General features: G+C 53.3%; 1 protein-coding gene across 1 annotated transcript; it reads right to left on the bottom strand.

The window, feature by feature from the left end:
* Positions 1-1,000: 1,000 nt before the first annotated feature.
* LOC119098361 (RILP-like protein homolog) lies at positions 1,001-15,073 on the bottom strand. The gene is made up of 9 exons (XM_037221282.1): positions 14,932-15,073; positions 13,031-13,213; positions 11,806-11,907; positions 8,394-8,612; positions 7,511-7,664; positions 6,120-6,263; positions 5,164-5,297; positions 2,995-3,050; positions 1,001-1,016 (listed from the first exon to the last, which is right to left on the bottom strand). Exons 1-9 carry the CDS (start codon positions 14,956-14,958, stop codon positions 1,001-1,003), a joined length of 1,035 nt encoding a protein of 344 aa, XP_037077177.1. The 5' UTR covers positions 14,959-15,073.
* Between the last annotated feature and the right edge of the window lie 1,928 nt (positions 15,074-17,001).

The following is a 17,001-nucleotide window of genomic DNA, read 5'->3' as shown; positions in this document are numbered from 1 at the left end:
AAATTTTGCTTAGCTGTGGACAATTGAATAGCGGATCGTTAGGTATCAAAAATTTAGGTGTCCCTTCTAAGATCACTGACCTATAACAGGTCAAAGCCAGGCCATGGTTTCAGCAGAGGCAATTCCTAAGGAATCCTTCAATCTGATCCAGCAACGGAATGTCAGACGAATTCATACATCTCTGAGATGCTGCTTTCTCAGGCAACACAACAGTTGAATGATCAAATTGCATTGACCTAAGGTCAGGTATAAAGGTCACACCAAGGTCAAAAGCAACCTGTTTTGTTGCTCTAGGGGCTTGCTGTATGGGATGGTTTCTGGTGCTCATTTCGAATTTATTGATAGCAGGAACCGCATTCTACATCTTCCATGGACTACTTAGAGGTAAGAATAGGTCATTGGCATACGATGACCCAGGTCAATATTTTGTTTTAGGCACATACTGCCTAACGTAATCTTTGTCGCTTAGTCAAATGCAAAACTCAAAGCAATCTTGTATGATTTTGGTCACCTTGACCTTCAAAAGGTCAAACAAGGTCACTGACCTTAAATGAGGATGTGACCTTTCGCTTAGAAACGGTTATTAACTTTCTGGGGGCACTCTGGAGACCAACCTGAAACTTGACCTTGTCTGATCTTTTTTGACTCGAAGATCATAACCTAGGAACCTGAAACTTTGACCTAAGCGAGTCCACGTACAGGTTACCACACCCCGTAAAGTTGGTGTCTCTAGCTTTTTTCGTTTCCGATATCTCAGGAGGGGGTCAAATCCCCCCCCTCCCCGCCCCCACCCGAGCGAAGGGTATCTAGCCCGGCCAGCCGGGCGCGTGTTAAAAAAATGGCCTTTATTGTTTGCGATGAAGACAACAATACAATGAGCTACAGCTAAAATAAAAGCTGCAAATGAAGATAGGAAAGCGGGCCTTAAATCAATACGATGGGATGGACAATGAAAAACCGAAGTCAAGCTAAAACGTCGGTAAAAAATCCGCTAAAGCAGTCACTTCAGTGTTTGCCTGCCGCATGCACGGGCGAGAAAACGCACAGAAGGTTTATTGGAAGACATGTCGCGTTGTAGAACCACACGGCACCCTGATGTGTAGCATGAGTTTTACGTGCCAAATGGATATGCGTATATATATATATATATATATATATATATATATATATATGTATATATATATATATATATATATATGAACATATAAATGAATAAACATATGCATATAAATATATATGCAAGGTGTGCCTACACTAATCATAAGACATCCACCTTACGAAGTACAATCACGAAAGCAACTGAGAACGCTGCGCGTTAAGACACCACAAAGCCATAGGATAGGAAATACACGTGCGGCATGCTACTGTGAGTTAAGCTGTTGCTTTTACTTGGAATGGAGCCATGCAAAACCCAAAGCAGCTTACAGGGGTTTCGTTGCTATGTCCAGCTCCTTGACCACCGTTGCCGAACGACTGCCTCTGCCCATGCGCTTTAGTTGTTGAGCATGCACCTGCGCTGGTGGCCACTATCGTTCGGGACGCGGCTGGTGCACTGTAGACTGCGAAGGAGCGGCAGTGGTGCGGGTCCGAGGGAGGGGCTGCGTCGGTGCACGGTAGACTGCGAAGGAGCGGCAGTGGTGCGGGTCCGAGGGAGGGACTGCGTCGGTGCACATGAGGACATTTGAAGAATGAGGGCAATGCGACTTCAGGACAAGAAAGATGGAGACCCACGTAGGTCGAGTGAAGCAGAGAAAGTGTGAGGCTATGAGCGAGTTGCGCAAGGAGCCAGCCACCAGAGAGAATGGACGTGGACCGCAGTGTTTGTAGGCTGTCGGCTCCCTGGTAGTGTTAGGCGCATCGGAGGGCGTGGTAGACAAGACGGCGCTGCTCGTGAGTGGGAACAAGGTATGGCTCCCAGGATCCCAAACTGGGAGAAGAAGCTGAGTTCCAGTGAGCTGTCGGGAAGCCAACAGCATGTGCACTGAACCGGTCTGTTCGAGGGTAGGATAAGGTATATGCTGATTTTTGTTTGAATCGACGACCAGATCATTGAGTTGAGCGAACTGAAACTGTTGTCAAAGCAAACGGCAAGCCACTATAGCAGCGCAGCAACTTTTTACAAGTCAGATGGTCCGGCAGACAGCGTTATGACGCGCATTTTATGTTCCAGCTACGTTGCCTCTGTGCATTCTTCCAACTGCTTACAAGATCAGACTGACCGAGGTTTATTCATTCGCTATCAAAATGTTTCACGATAATGTCCACTGAGTAGAGCACATAACACAAAACACGTCAAATTTGCTAAGTCAACGTGCCTCTATCAACGAACAGTGATCACATTTGGCAGATGCCTGACGCTGCCTGATTACACTCTACCGTCACCAGGACGGGTGGCACCGCTGCGAGCTCTGGGTGAACATGACTAACTACTGTCCTCGCCCACTGGTTATAAGCTAATGAGTATACAGACAGGCGCAGTAACACGCAGCGCGGCCTTGAAGCGGACGTCACAGTCAGAGGCTACACGAGAAGGGCACACGCGCGCGCGCGCGGACTGTGCGGGCACAGCCACCTGGTGCGAACCCATGTGCACAGAGCGTTGGGCACGTGGGGAGATGATCGCAGGCGGCAGGGTCTGAAGTAGTGCCGGAGTTCATCACCCCCATCCGACCCACAGCAGCCTCCCTTGCGTGCTTTACCAGGCGGTCGTCACCCGTCACCCAGGGGTTCAAGCTCCCCACGGACGCCCAGGTCCGTGCCTGACGTTTCGTACGGACAACCAAGCTGGGGTGGTGTTCACACCCGCGGAGCTTCTTTACCCGTGCCCGTGGACCTCCCTCGTGTTCGAACATCGATACCGGTGTAGCCGGCATACTGCTCAGTGCAGTCGTGTACCCGTTTGCCCGGCGTGTGGGGGCGGCGCGTGGCCGCTAGGAGGGCGCGCGGTCGCCGGTCAGCTGGCGCACGCGGGCCGGCACCAGCACGCGCACTGACCTCAGCCGCTGCTCGTCTCGGGCGGCGATGAGCCGCACCAGCTGGTCGCCGCACTCCTGCAGGGCCGTCAGCACGGCCGCCAGCCGAGCGGCGCCTGCCACCGGCCGCTCCGGCTGCAGGGCACAGCGCGGCAGGGGTCAGGGCACGGGACGGCAGGGTCAGGGCACGGGCGGCAGGGTCAGGGCACGGGCGGCAGGGTCAGGGCACGGGCGGTAAGGTCAGGGCACGGAGCGACGGGGGTCAGGGCTCGGGGCGGCAGGGTCAGGGCACGGAGCGGCAAGGGTCAAGGTACGGGGTGGCAGGGGTCAGGGTACGGGGCGGCAGGAGTCAGGGCACGGGGCGGCGGGGTCAGGGACAGGGTGCCTGGTCACAACCATCCTCGTTCGGAAAGTCACCACGGCGTCAAAGTTGTGCAGTCGTGCACATACTATTACCGTTTACAAGTCATTGCGGGCATCCAACTTTATGGAGTTGCTAGGCCACTGCAGTAATGAAGTCATAACAGCTGTGAAATCACCTCACGAAGTCAAAGCAGCCAACAAATTTCCCCATTCACTAGATCGGAGCGACAGCTGTGTCTCGCCGGTACCGCAAGCCCGTCCGACCGGACTGTGTTGGCCCCACTGGTCCGGATACACACACCTCAAGATTTTTCATTTGACCTGTTGCTTTTGGAGAGGCGCGTTAGCACGAGCGGAGACAGAACAGGCTAGCGGAGAAGGGGGCAGAAGATATGTTGATCAGGAGCGGTAAGTGCACCACAATGATACGAACGACAACGTAGGAAAACAGAAGCCCGAAGTTTAAAAAAAATGCTACAACAGGTCTGAATCTGCGTGCGGCCGCATCACAGTACGTAACATAAAAAGCTTCAACAAGTCTATCGGCAGCAAAGCGGGAGTCACACCACTCTCCAAGCTGGCGTCGGCACCACGCTCGCGCCAGGGCGTGCTCGAGCCGACGGGACGTCTGGGTCGTACCCGCCGACGGATGGCATGCGATAACTGTCGGCGCAGGCCCCGCCCGGCCATTAAACGGCGCGGGACTGGCGCGTAACGATCCGAGACCTGAGCACATACCCCGGCCGCGGACCGTAATGCGGCCACCCAGAGAAGGTCAACGTTAGAGGCCCCACGGGGTGCGGCGGAAAGCGAGCGAATTCGTTTGGGGCGCTCGCAGCTTTGCTACTCGGAAACGGTCTCCGCTCGGCGGTAATTAAGGAGGTTTAGGTTCCTATTGTCACCTGCATCTGTTTATAAATCGCGGATAAATTAATTATGATCATTATAATAACAAAAACGTCATTTATTTTATTACCTTATTTATATATTTGTTATAATTATATTATTAAAAATTACAAAAAAGTTAATCGAACAGCACATCTCAGCCCCAGCCGTGTTCTTCTGGTGTTTTCAAGACCTTTTCGAGTTCGTTGGGCTAGTCGATTAGAAGGAACAATAAAGCCGCCAGTGTCAACCGGCATGTTGCAAGGGAGCACCGATGGTACCTAACCTGTTGTTTGAATGCAAACCTTCGTGCCCAGCTTTCCTATCAAAACGTATTTTGGATGCGAACTGCTACACGGCCAGACAAACGGATACACGGATAAGCTGCAGTGACACCGGATGACAGTCTTTTCCAAAGCGTTTCCACGCTCACGTTCGTCCGCGTGGAGGTGAGCCATTGTCCATCGTTCTCGAGTTGTCGGTGCGGCCGATGGGTGTGGGGGTGGGAGGCGGGGGGGGGGGGGGGGGGGGCGCACGTTCCGCGATGCTTGGAGAACAACCTTGATTCGCACCCTGCCTGAGCGGGTGTGCTCAGCCGTGCCTAGGCCGCACCTGAGCGGGGCGTGCTCAGCAGTGCTCAGCCGTGCTCAGACCGTACCTGAGCGGGCGTGCTCAGCCGTGCTCAAACCTGATCAGACCGTACCTGAGTGGGCGTGCTCAGCCGTGCTCAGGCCGTACCTGAGCGCGCGTGCTCAGCCGTGCTCAAACCTGATCAGACCGTACCTGAGTGGGCGTGCTCAGCCGTGCTCAGGCCGTACCTGAGCGGGCGTGCTCAGCCGTGCTCAAACCTGATCAGTCCGTACCTGAGTGGGCGTGCTCAGCCGTGCTCAGGCCGTACCTGAGCGGGCGTGCTCAGCCGTGCTCAAACCTGATCACACCGTACCTGAGCATCGGGACGGCTTCTCTCGGCGTGTGCCATGCGCAGCTGCTGCTGGGTCTGCGCCGCGCGGGTCTCGTATGTCTGCAACAGAGCCTGCAGGGCGGCCCGCTGGTCTTGGCTGCCGCGTAGCAGGTGCTCTGCCACAGGACGCGCCGTTAACTTACAACTGAAGCTCACTTTGAGGGACGTGCAGATTGTGAGCCATGACTCATAACAATTCAATGGCTGATAACAATTCAATGGCTCAGGTCAATTCAATGAATCATAACCATTCAACGACATACGCATTCAATGACTCATACTCATTCAATGACTCGTGCACATTTAATGAGTCATACCCATTCGATGATACACTCAGTCCATGACTCATATCAATTCAATGACTCATACCAATTCAATGACTCACATCCATTTAGAGTACGGGTGTCGGCGGCCGCGTCTGTTTGTTTTCTTCAATGGTATTTTTAAATGCCTTATTGAATTATGCTATTGCTTACAGTGTTCTTGAGTCGTCTCCATGTCTTTGTGATTTCTATGAATTATATAGTTGCGTTATTGCGAGGCCAGTGCCCTAAGCAAAACACCACGGCAGTTTGGAGCAGCTGAGGATGTGCCGGCTGTGCTGTTCTTCAGGTATGAGTTGATTATAAGTGAATGTCCCAAGGACTCCTTGGATCTTCGCCGACATAGCACATCAAAATGTTGCAAATGACTCTTTAATGAACGCCACGTGACCACGCATTCACAGCGCGCTGAAGCCCAAATAAAGTCAGGTATGTCGTTTCGGTTGTTAGCGCTGCATCGGGATCAGTTCACACCTAACGGCCAGTTGATCCCTGACGTGGGTAGGCCTTTTATTTAAGCTGCTGCTCGCGGTCTCCGGAAGCAGGTCTAGCATTCGCGCCGCTGATCTCTGGAGGCTGCCCGGTGAGCTGGGCCGGCTGTAAAGGTGACCTCACCAAGGTCTCGCCGGTGCTTTCGCCGAATCTCCTCTCCGGCCGCCTCGGAGTCCTCCTCGTCAAAGTCATCGTCCTCTTCAGCATCGTCTCCTTCTTCGTCCTCGTCCGTCCCACTGCTGCGTCCGTTCGCCAGCGGTGAGGAGTCTGCCGTCGGGAGACCAAGCTACACAAACGTGCTGCCAACTGGAGCGTGTAGCTCGATGAAGGAAGCATGAAAAGATAGCTGCTCTACGTAATTTGTGAAATTGTAAGAATGCCCAGATTCTCTACTCTCCTGTGGTCTATCAATGCCAAGGACATGTAACAACCAGACGCATCCTATTATAAGGGCAACTTGCACCATGTGCTATATTCTTGGAATTCCGGCGTGGCGCTGACATCCACCCGGATAGTCTAGAAATAACACGCACACAAGCATCACACACCTATGTCTTCTTCCCGAACCGACTGGACTGTCGTCGCGGACTGCGGTGCATCGCTCAGTGGTTGCAGTTTTTCTTTGAGGAGGTCAATAGCGCCATTCGCCTCCTTTTGTGTCCGCTCAGGGTCAGCCTGATGTGTCGCATCCTTTTGCACGAGCTCTTCTCGGACTACGCTCAGCTGCAACAATATACCATAACACATTTACGGATGTTTCTGGAGCGCAATGGTAACAAGGCAACTAAGTAGACCCCATCTTCAGTGTTCTGCATAATCAGCATGGTACACGCAAAGTCATTTTCTAGCATTATGCTGGATGTGTTTTGGTCGTACAACAGGAATGAGACTATTTGTTTGCATTATATAGGTACAACAGCTTGCAAGCTTCCTAACTTAGTCCATGGGAATATCAAATAGCCTCTAAAGACAAAATCTGATACCTTTTATAGAGGGCTAATCGACAACTTTCTATAGCTACTTAGGTGGAGATATACCGATGTATGACAATCTGCTTCCTCGCTCGGCCGGTCTCCTGGCATCAGCCGTGGAGCAGGTACTCGTTCTTCCCGCCTCAGCCCGTGGAACGGGTTCTCTCCTTCCCGCCCCAGCCCGTGGAACAAGTGCTCTCCTTCTTCATCCAGTCTGTGGAACGGATACTCTCCCACCCGCCGCAGCCCGTGGAACAGGTGCTCGCCTCCCCGCCTCAGCCCTTGAGCAGGAACTTGCCCTCCTCCTGCAGCCCGTGCCGTGGACCCGTTACTCGCCTCTTGCTCCAGCCTATATACCCTGTATCCGCCTCCTGCTCCCGCATGTAGGCCCGGTACTCACCTCCTGCTCCAGCCTATGGACTCGGTGCTCACCTGCTCCAGCCTGTGGGTCCAGCGCTCACCTCCTGCTCCAGCCTGTGGACCCGCTGCTCGCCCTCCTGCCGCAGCGTCTGGATCTCCTGCTCCAGCCGGAGGCGGGTCGACTCGACAGCCAGGTTTTCTCCTCAGCATGCAGGGTGTCCAGCTCGGTCTTGAGCCGGCTCCGCTCCGCCCGCACCCGGTCCTCCCACTCAGCCGTCAGCGACGAGCGCGTCTGCTCCAGCTCCGTCTCCGACTGCTGGCGGGCTTTCTGAAGCTCCTGTTGGCACCGGTGCACGTCGCCGAATCACTCTAGTGCACTGGGCGAGCAGTTCATGGCCACACCTCCCAAAAATGCGCCGGAAACGGTGGGCCCGCGGATTGGCGCTGCCTCGTACTCAAAGTTGAAGCATGCCGTAGAAGTTAATATTTGACTGAAATACATCTTCTATAGATAATAACACCCCCGCCTGAGCGCTTACCAATGCTCCGTGAATTGTGCAATTTCTCTCGCGGATAACGAGACAAACACACTATATCTTGTGCATCTGTCACAAGGACTTCATATTACAGTACGAGATTCCCCACCACCGTGACACAGTAAGTCGTCAGTTCAATAAATCCTCTCAATGCTCTCAACCATGCTAAGAAACAATACACGCACGGGCACCCAACGAAACACAAGTAAAGCTAATCCATATTTGTGTCGCTAGTTTTCACCCGATCCACCTTCTCCCTACCCTGCAACGTGCGGAAATAAAAGCCAGTAGTGTCTCCACTAGGTCATAAAGAACGTCAGAACGGCAGGCACACTCCATGGTGCTGCCGAGGCCGACACACATTATCTCCATGGTGCTGCCGAGGCCGACACGCTCTCTCTCCATGGTGCTGCCGGGGCCGGCACGCACTCTCTCCATGGTGCTGTCGAGGCCGACACGCACTGTCTCCATGGTGCTGCCGAGGCCGACACGCACACCCTCCATGGTGCTGCCGAGTCCGGCACGCTTACCTTCTGTATGCTGTTGATGGTGTTGGTCTGCTTCCTGACCAGCTCGTTGAGCCGTTGGTTCTCGTCGGTCACCAGCGCCTCCTGCATCTTGGCCATCTCCACCTGGCGGTTGCCGACGCGCAGCTCGCGCATCAGCTCATGTGTCAGTCCGCGTAGCTGGACCACTTCCGCCTCGAACGAGCGCAGCAGCTCCACCTGGCCGACGACGCACAGAGGCATCTGTTGGTCGGCAGCGGAACCACTGCGTCCAGCCTGCTCCGAAGCCGTCGCCTTCACGGACCTGCGGCCCGCTGGGGATAGCAGATCTGGGGACCGCTTTAGCCTGATCACGGTGTTGATTTTGGCTCCCCGACTGCATGCTGGCCGAGGATCTGCTAACAGGTGGTGGAACAGAATTAAGTTGGCTGTGGCGTGCAGTCCCAGACCGTTCCTACGCTACTGATAAAATAATTGATCGCGGTCGGCTTGCACATCCCCTTTGATCCTGAAATTCGGGATCAACGAAAGATACCCGGCAATAACCGTCCTGTCGTCTGACATCACGTGATCGCGGCCTTGACTTTAGTTTGTTTAACCAAAAGAACACCAAAACATGGCCTTTTATGTACAAAACAAGCGAGCAGCAGAAACTATCTAAACCTAACACTAAGCCTTGCACTGATCAGCAGCTCTGGTCAAACCGAGTCCGAGTCGGTACATGACGTGTTCTACGGCTCATTCATCGCCTATTTTTCACATGTGCCACACACACACGCACACACGCACACGCACGCACGTACGCAAGCACACGCATACGCACATGTACCTTAGCAATGATCTTACCTTAGCTTTGCAAAGATCACTAACAATTTCACTAATATTAACCGTGATTGATGAAGACCCTTCCAATAGCGCCTCGGATTTACTTTCAGGAAGTCGTTGGCATCAAAACTGCTGCGTCCCAGTTGGCAACGTCACTATGCGCTCAACTCTGTGCCAGATAACGACCCTCGGATATCGATGGGATGCGTGTTGATTTGTGTGCATATAAAATGTCAGTTCTACGTCTGCCATTGTCGATTTGAAGCAGCATCACACACTGCAGTGTGTGATGTGTTCGACTGATAAACACAGTTGCTGACACCCAGGTAAAGATGGTCAGCGAAGAAACGGCAACGCGAGAAGCAAAACTGGTAACGTTTGTACAAATTTCCATCGATTCAAGGCGCACTGTGCAGCCGGGTAGAGAAGCTGAGGTAAGATCGTTCCGCTCGCAGTAGTGACCAGCGCTGACCAACGCATCGAATCTTAGTCTTGGAGTGGTCACGCTTAGTTCTCGATCTTTCCGGCTTGCAAAAGGGCTTGTCTATTGTTACGTGCTCGGAAAGTTGCCTAAAAAGTCATGTTAACAGTCAGATATATCATGCGAGATGCTGGGAGATGCAAGAGATGATGAGATGCGACATGCGAGCCTTTGATTTTGAAAATTGAAGAAGTTATGCACAAGACCGGGGCACTTTAGGAGACCAACGACTATTTTTTATGGTTTGTACAGAAACAGGATTTAGATTTAACCGCATCAGGAATACAAACAGTGTCACGACGGAGTTAAGGAAGCGACATCTTCATGAGGTGTTTCGTTATTTCGTTTGACAATGACAGTAGCATTAATAACATCAGCGGGTTTTTGCGCCCAGTGTATCGCTAAAAGAGAACACGTTGTTGTAAGCCTGAAACCATTTCAGGGCCACAGAATGACCTAGATGCGGGACAAGCGAAAGACGGCTTTATGAAATGTTTAATCAAATGCCTGAAGGAAAGGTTCCGAAAGCAGGTACGCACCGTCAGGACATAAAGAGTAGAGAGACCTTCTGATGAAGAACACCGCGAAACAAAAGCGACGTAAAGTTAATAATTGTTCATCAACGCAAAGCATCGCAAAGCTCAAAATTTTTAACTCCCTGTGCATCCGTAATCTGCGGCAAGCGAATAGATAAAGTCAGGAATGTCATGTGACAATCGCAGCTCGGCTGTGACGTACATACGAATGACAGCCGCCGAATTAGTTTATCCGGTTATTATTGGACAAGAGAGTTGTCTGACACACGACACTACCGCAACAGGATCATAGCGTAGGTCAAGTTCAGCTACCGCCGATGCATCGCTGCCAACCTTTCCGTGTGTCTTCCCCCCTCACCCCCCCCCCCCCACCCCCCGCCCGCCCGCCCGCCGACCCTCAAAACATCCGGCGAGCACGCGCGCGGCGCAGGGCGGCGTGTTTGTCTCATCGCTTCGAAAACGCAGGCGACTAGCTGATCTTGGTGTGTGTTCAATTTACACAGGGACCGGCGCGGTTTATCACAGCTGCTGCTGCGGGGCGGCACCGGCGCCAAGAGAAACCACCTGCGCAGACGGACAGATGTGGAGTCGTGCCAAGCCGCTGGTAGCAGCCGTCGCTTTGATAGGCCGGGGAGGGTGATGAAGGTGTGATTTGACGTCATCAGACGTCATAGGTTTCACAAGAGAGACGCCAATGATGAACTGGGTTTCGAACTGAGTGTTGCAAGGGTCAGACGGATAGGCTTGTTTGCCAAGAATAGCGTGTGTAATGTATGTTACATGACCAAGAGCCGGGTGAATAGTTCGTGTAAAGGATTACTAAGCAATGTTCGTCTAAAGCTAAACTAAGCCTAAGCTGGAAGAAATGGCAACCTATCACATCCGAAGTGTTCCACTTGCACCTTTGTCCAAGCATAAAACATTTATCAAACAAGCACCCCCGCTGGCGCGCGGAAAATGATTCGTGTTTCCAGATAAGCCACAGCGCAGTAAGAGGCCTTAGCCAACCACACCACAGAGCATCGTGTTTGTTTGTCCAACGGCAGAAAATCTTGGTAATCGAAGCGCTGTGATTCATGGCTCTCTGCCAACGCCAAGGGCATAACACTCCCGTGAAACCTCAGGACTGTGAACACGTGGGGAGAGCGAAAACAAAACTATGACGCAGCGCATGTCCCCGTGGTGATGGGTAACATCGACGCGTGGTTGCAACGGAACGTTTGAGCAATGGGCTCTCTTCGAATGTGAACTGTATCAGTCACGTGGGATGTAACTTAACACTGTGGATAGATGTAGCACTCAAATCTCATGACATATACGAAGGGGCTTTGTGTCCATGGTGTCATTTGCCCATCTCACTAGTCATTTTCCGTCAGTACCATAACATATGTTAACATAAGTACTCTGACTGGTAGGCTGGAGAGAAGAGGTTCCAGATTTTGAATACCGGACATTTTCGATGTCGCGATCGGTGACCACACAGCAAACCACTTGTAGCAGCAGACCCGACCCCAACGCCATCCGGGCAAACGAGCCGTGCAACCAAATATCTGGTGACAGTTCCCCGAGCGGCTGGGTCGGTTGACGGGCTCACCTCGCCCGCCTTCTGTTCGACGACGGCGCGCTGGTCGCTGAGGGCGGTCAGCTCCGCCTGCAGCTCGACCTCAACCGCCTGTCGGACGGCGGCGGTCCGCTCCTGGGAGAAGCAGGCCACCGGCAGGCGTCAGTGGAGCGTCGGGTGGCCCGACCGCCGGCGGACACCACCAGGCCACCGGGCAGGCGTCAGTGGAGCGTCGGGTGGCCCGACCGCCGGCGGACACCATCAGGCCACCGGGCAGGCGTCAGTGGAGCGTCGGGTGGCCCGACCGCCGGCGAACACCATCAGGCCACCGGCAGGCGTCAGTGGAGCGTCGGGTGGCCCGACCGCCGGCGGACACCACCAGGCCACCGGGCAGGCGTCAGTGGAGCGTCGGGTGGCCCGACCGCCGGCGGACACCACCAGGCCACCGGGCAGGCGTCAGTGGAGCGTCAGGTGGCCCGATCGCCGGCGGACACCACCAGGTCGCACGGCCACACACGACACAGTCACACAGTCACTTAGGCCGCACAGTCACGCAGTCACCCAGGCCGCACAGTGACACTCGACACAGTAACACAGTCACCCAGGTTTGCATGGTCACACCCGAAATAGTTACAGTCACCCAGGCCGTCCGGTCATACCCGGTAGTCATACGGCCACCAAAGCCGCTCGGTCACACCTGACATAGTCACACAGTCACCCAGGCCGCGCGGCTACACCCGACATTGCGTGACTGTGTCGGGTGTGACCGTGCGGCCTGGGTGACTTTATGACTATGTGGCAGATCACACGGCGATCCTGATGAAAAACAAGACTCGCGTGGCGTCCAGTAAGACGTCTGCGAACATGATGGCCGTTCAAAAGTGCACTTCGACAGTCAATAAATCGTTATAGGTGGAGGGTTTGAACGATGAGGGCAGCATTCGACTGCTTTTAGATCAAGCCTGCTCAGGAGGGGATACATTTCAAAACATCTCACCGCCGGGGCCACTTCGAGCCGTCACGATCCGCAGTATGCACCGGCTCTGACATACAACTGCTGAGCACAATATGAGGGGTGACCAGTGCTGCAACACTCTCGGGACGGTCGGCCGCCGCACCCACCTCTGCCGCCCGCTCTCGGGACGGTTGGCCGCCGCGCCCACCTCTGCGCCCGCTCCCGGAACGGTCGGCCGCCGCACCCACCTCTGCGCCCGCTCTCGGGACGGTCAGCCGCCACACCCAGGGCCGCCGCACCCACCTCCGCCGCCCGCTCGCGCTCGTCCAGCCGCCGCTTCCAGTCGCGCTGCATTTCACGCAGGCGCGCCTCGGGGTCCTCCATCAGCTGCTGCTCGCGCTCTGCCGTCACCGTCTTCAGCTGCTCGACGTCGCGTCGGTAGCGGCTCTCCAGATCGGCGTTCTCCTGAAGGGCCTCCTCCAGCGCCTGACGCCGCGGAGCCTCGGTCAGCGCCAGTCACATGTCACTGTCAGGACCTGGTCCTAACGGTTCATCACGGCTGGTCAGGGGCTGGTCCCGGCGGCTGATCAGGAGTCGGTCCTGATGCTGTAGTGCTCCGGTTAGCACGCGTCACACACCACTGTCAGGGGCCGGTCCTGGCTTCTCAGGAACACGTCAGTTTGATCTGGGGTCCAGTGACTAACAGACCCAATTTGTCACGAACGGGTCGTGACGGGTTATCTGGGCGAGGGATGGATCATGGGAAGTTAGAGGCTGGTTGGTTGAACCTGGGAGGGGCCCACAGGAATTCAGAGACTAAGCAGTTGGAAAGGCAAAGCTCGTGGCAGTGAATTTGTGGGGTCATAGGTGAGTCAGCAGCGTCAGAGACTGGTGAACCGGATCAGGGTGGTTGTCGACACCGAGGGCACGTGAGAGAGATACCAGTGGGGTCGAAAACGGGTTCGAATGGACAGAAGTTTGCCGTCTTCAATGTCAGAGGTTCTGTCCCCTATGTAATGAGGATACACCATCAGCAGACCGACTAGTTCAACTACGTATCTATGTAATGGCGAGCCTAGAAAGCAGGGAGCGCAAAGAAACAGCACGTGCGCCTGCTACCCATTATGGTGCACAACAATTTGTAGATATCCGGCCAAGGCGGCAGCTCTACAAACACGTCACGTAATGAGTGCAAATACTCTACTAACTGGGGACAATACTGCTCAACCACATCTCACGTGTCTGCTGAGGCTTGGAGTACAGCAGCCTTCATCTAGTGCGTCATTTAACAGATCACGCATATGATGGCCATCTACATTGATGTAGATGTCCATTACAGGGGAAACAGCAATGATCATTGCTGTCCCCCTGTTGACGTTAAATTACGCGAACTGATCTAATCAGTAACACTGGAGGGAATTGGCGTCAAAGTGGTCCAATCCATGCTTGGTGGGGTCCAAATCGCAGGCTTGCTGAAATGGTGTGGATAAGAACATAAAAACGTTGGGTTCAAGGCATGAATAGATTGGGCCCATGGTATATCATAACTCATGAAGTGTGTTTTTTGCAGCCCGTTTGCTCTATACGATTGATATGTTCGTAAAGTTTTGACAGTAACACGGCACCAAATGAGGCCAAACAAATTTCCGTTTTTCGTTGTTTCTGGGATTGCAAAACAGCCCTATGGCATAAACAACTTTCGCTGTAAAAACTTGGGTTAGAAAATGCTTTAGAAGACCAAATTTATCTTGCAAATATGAATTTTGATAGGATGATAGACGGATAGAACTGCCAGAACAGCATATAACCAAACGCATGCATGGCTTTTTCCAAGGTTCATGAAAAGGCATACGGTGATCTCGTTCCGGTAATACAAAACGTTCACTAAGCTATGGATAAAAACAACTGGAGCCTAGGGTTACAACCGCAAATTTAAAGACACACGGGACAGACAGGACAACGCAAGCGTGCAACAACGACCGGTCTCTCTGCGAAAAAATGCGTCTGATCCGTCTCGCCAGGCGGCTCGACCCCACCTTTCGCCGGCGGCTGGCATCCGGCATAACGTGGGGCTATTCCCAATGACGTCACAGCAGCCAAAGCGTCGGGGCCCGCCGCGTGGCCGGTGCTGCACTCCGTGCCTGTTAGTCACCCCCGGGAGACGGACTGCCACGCGAGGTCGGACACGCGCCTACCTTTCTCACCTCCTGAATCATTCTGATCTCCTGCATGCGCTGCTGCTCGGACAGGCGCAGGTTCTCGCGCACGGTGCTCAGTTCGACCTGGAGCGCCGCCACCTGCGCAGAGTTTACCGCCGGCGCTGCAGGAGGCTGCGGCGGCGGTGGTGGTGGTGGTGGCGGTGGCGGCGGCGCAGCGGCAGCCGCCGCCACCGCCAGCTTGGCCGTGGCCAGCTGGGTCTCCAGCTGCGTCAGCTGCTCTGTGGACACGTACCGAGGACTTCAGACGTGTCTGGGCAACGCGCCTGCACGAACCGACGGGGGCAACGCTAGAAGCACGGAACCCGCTCATCAACACTCGTTCACCTGCGGCACAGGACTCGAGCAAAACGAGGGCAAATCAGTGTTTTGGAGGTTCCCCCCCCCCTTCCTCACCGAATCTATGGGGTGTTCGGGGATGTTTAGCCAGTCGTTTGTCATACACTGACGTAATGCACTGAGCTTTCTCGGTGTCCACTCCCACTCGGCTTCAACATCGATGGTGATGTTTATGAAACGTATCCACTTGTGGCCCATCGAGTACGGCGATGTCTGACCAATCATACGGCCTCGCTATCGAGTCCGGTTTACATGCTGGCCCTCGCCCACGGGCTGTCTTATTCGAAGGAGGCGAGGAGCTAGCGGATAGAGTTTGACAGATCCGATAGAAGCGCCAGTCAACAAATCGGCTAAATTTGTGCGAGGCTGAAGACAGACTGAGCAAACATCACATGGGCAACGCTTCGAAAATAAAGTTGCCATCGCGCAAATATGAACAGCTACAAACAGCCGTTACACGATGTCTAAAATGTCTAAATATATTAAATGTGCATTAAGCCTCGTCCGATGACGGGGGCTGACCCGCCTCCACCCCACAAGGTTTTTTAATAGCGCGGCAACCGTAAGCTAATGGAGGACCGATCTTTAAAAAAGCTGAGGTTATGACATGTTTACTCCTTCTGTCAGTCTTTCATCAGTTTCTCTCAATAAGTCATGATCTAGACCTTTTCGTGAAGGTCATGTCGGTTAGATTTTGTGCTAAGTCTGCATTTTAATATCCACTTGATAGCAACTGGAACATGCTATACTTTGTTTTAAAATGCAGTCGATATTGAAATGTCACACCTAATTACGTATCTTGGTGAGGGATCATGACGTTAGAGGTCAAGATGGGCCAAACATGCCTATTTATCTTTGATATGTAATATTTAATATTTACACTTGCACGCATGCTGTATTATAATTAACCATACTCATACCATTGTAAGAACATTGCGACCAGTCGTAGTGGATTTCCTGAGTCAAGGGTACGTCAGGTCAGAGAAATATAAAGCAAGTCATGCCCGACAGGCACCTTTTGTGCCGTAGTTGGCACAGGCGCGCTGTGGTAGTGACGATTCATATATTAACTCGCTTTGCGACGCATGGAGCGTAGGTGCACGGTGCTGACCCGACGCGCCAGGCACTTCACTTAATATTTCGGCCCTAGTAAATATTTCATGACCTGAGAGATCACTCAGCTGACCCAGACCGAAAAACGGAAATTTTCGAAGCCAAAAGAAATCAAGAAACACACTGGCTCTTGCTGAATCACTTTTTGTTTCAATTACGAACATCATAAGATGTCTCAGTCAGGCCGTCTGCCCCCCCCCCCCCCCTTGTCGTACGAGGGTGTGAAGGGTCGCCCGTCGGGAGGGGTGAAGCTATTTTAGGCGTGACGCTTCCGGCCCTAGAACTCATTGCTCTATCATTAGTGTATCCCTAAAGGAGCATTTACACATCGCAACATCACGCAAATGTATTGGTTGACTACATGGCGTTGACAAGATTTAAAACTCCCAGTGTGAGAAACATCCACATAGTTAAGTGACGCGAGACCAGGTTACCTGGGAGCCCATGTATAGCACGACGCATGCCAGCTCATGAAATACTTTTTTGAGTCGACTGTACGTATTCATGGAGTCATGCTGGGGCTGTCAGGCTGTCATCAGCTGTCAATCTTCGCACTTACGGGATGGACAAAACCAACACATAACGAAACCGAAGAGCATGTCACTT

This window comes from Pollicipes pollicipes, unplaced genomic scaffold (assembly GCF_011947565.3).
Source record: "Pollicipes pollicipes isolate AB1234 unplaced genomic scaffold, Ppol_2.1 Scaffold_4740;HRSCAF=5597_pilon_pilon_pilon, whole genome shotgun sequence".
Taxonomy (NCBI): Eukaryota; Metazoa; Arthropoda; class Thecostraca; order Pollicipedomorpha; family Pollicipedidae; genus Pollicipes; species Pollicipes pollicipes.
Note: the sequence above shows the minus strand (reverse complement) of the source record. Positions and strands in the feature narration are given on the sequence as shown.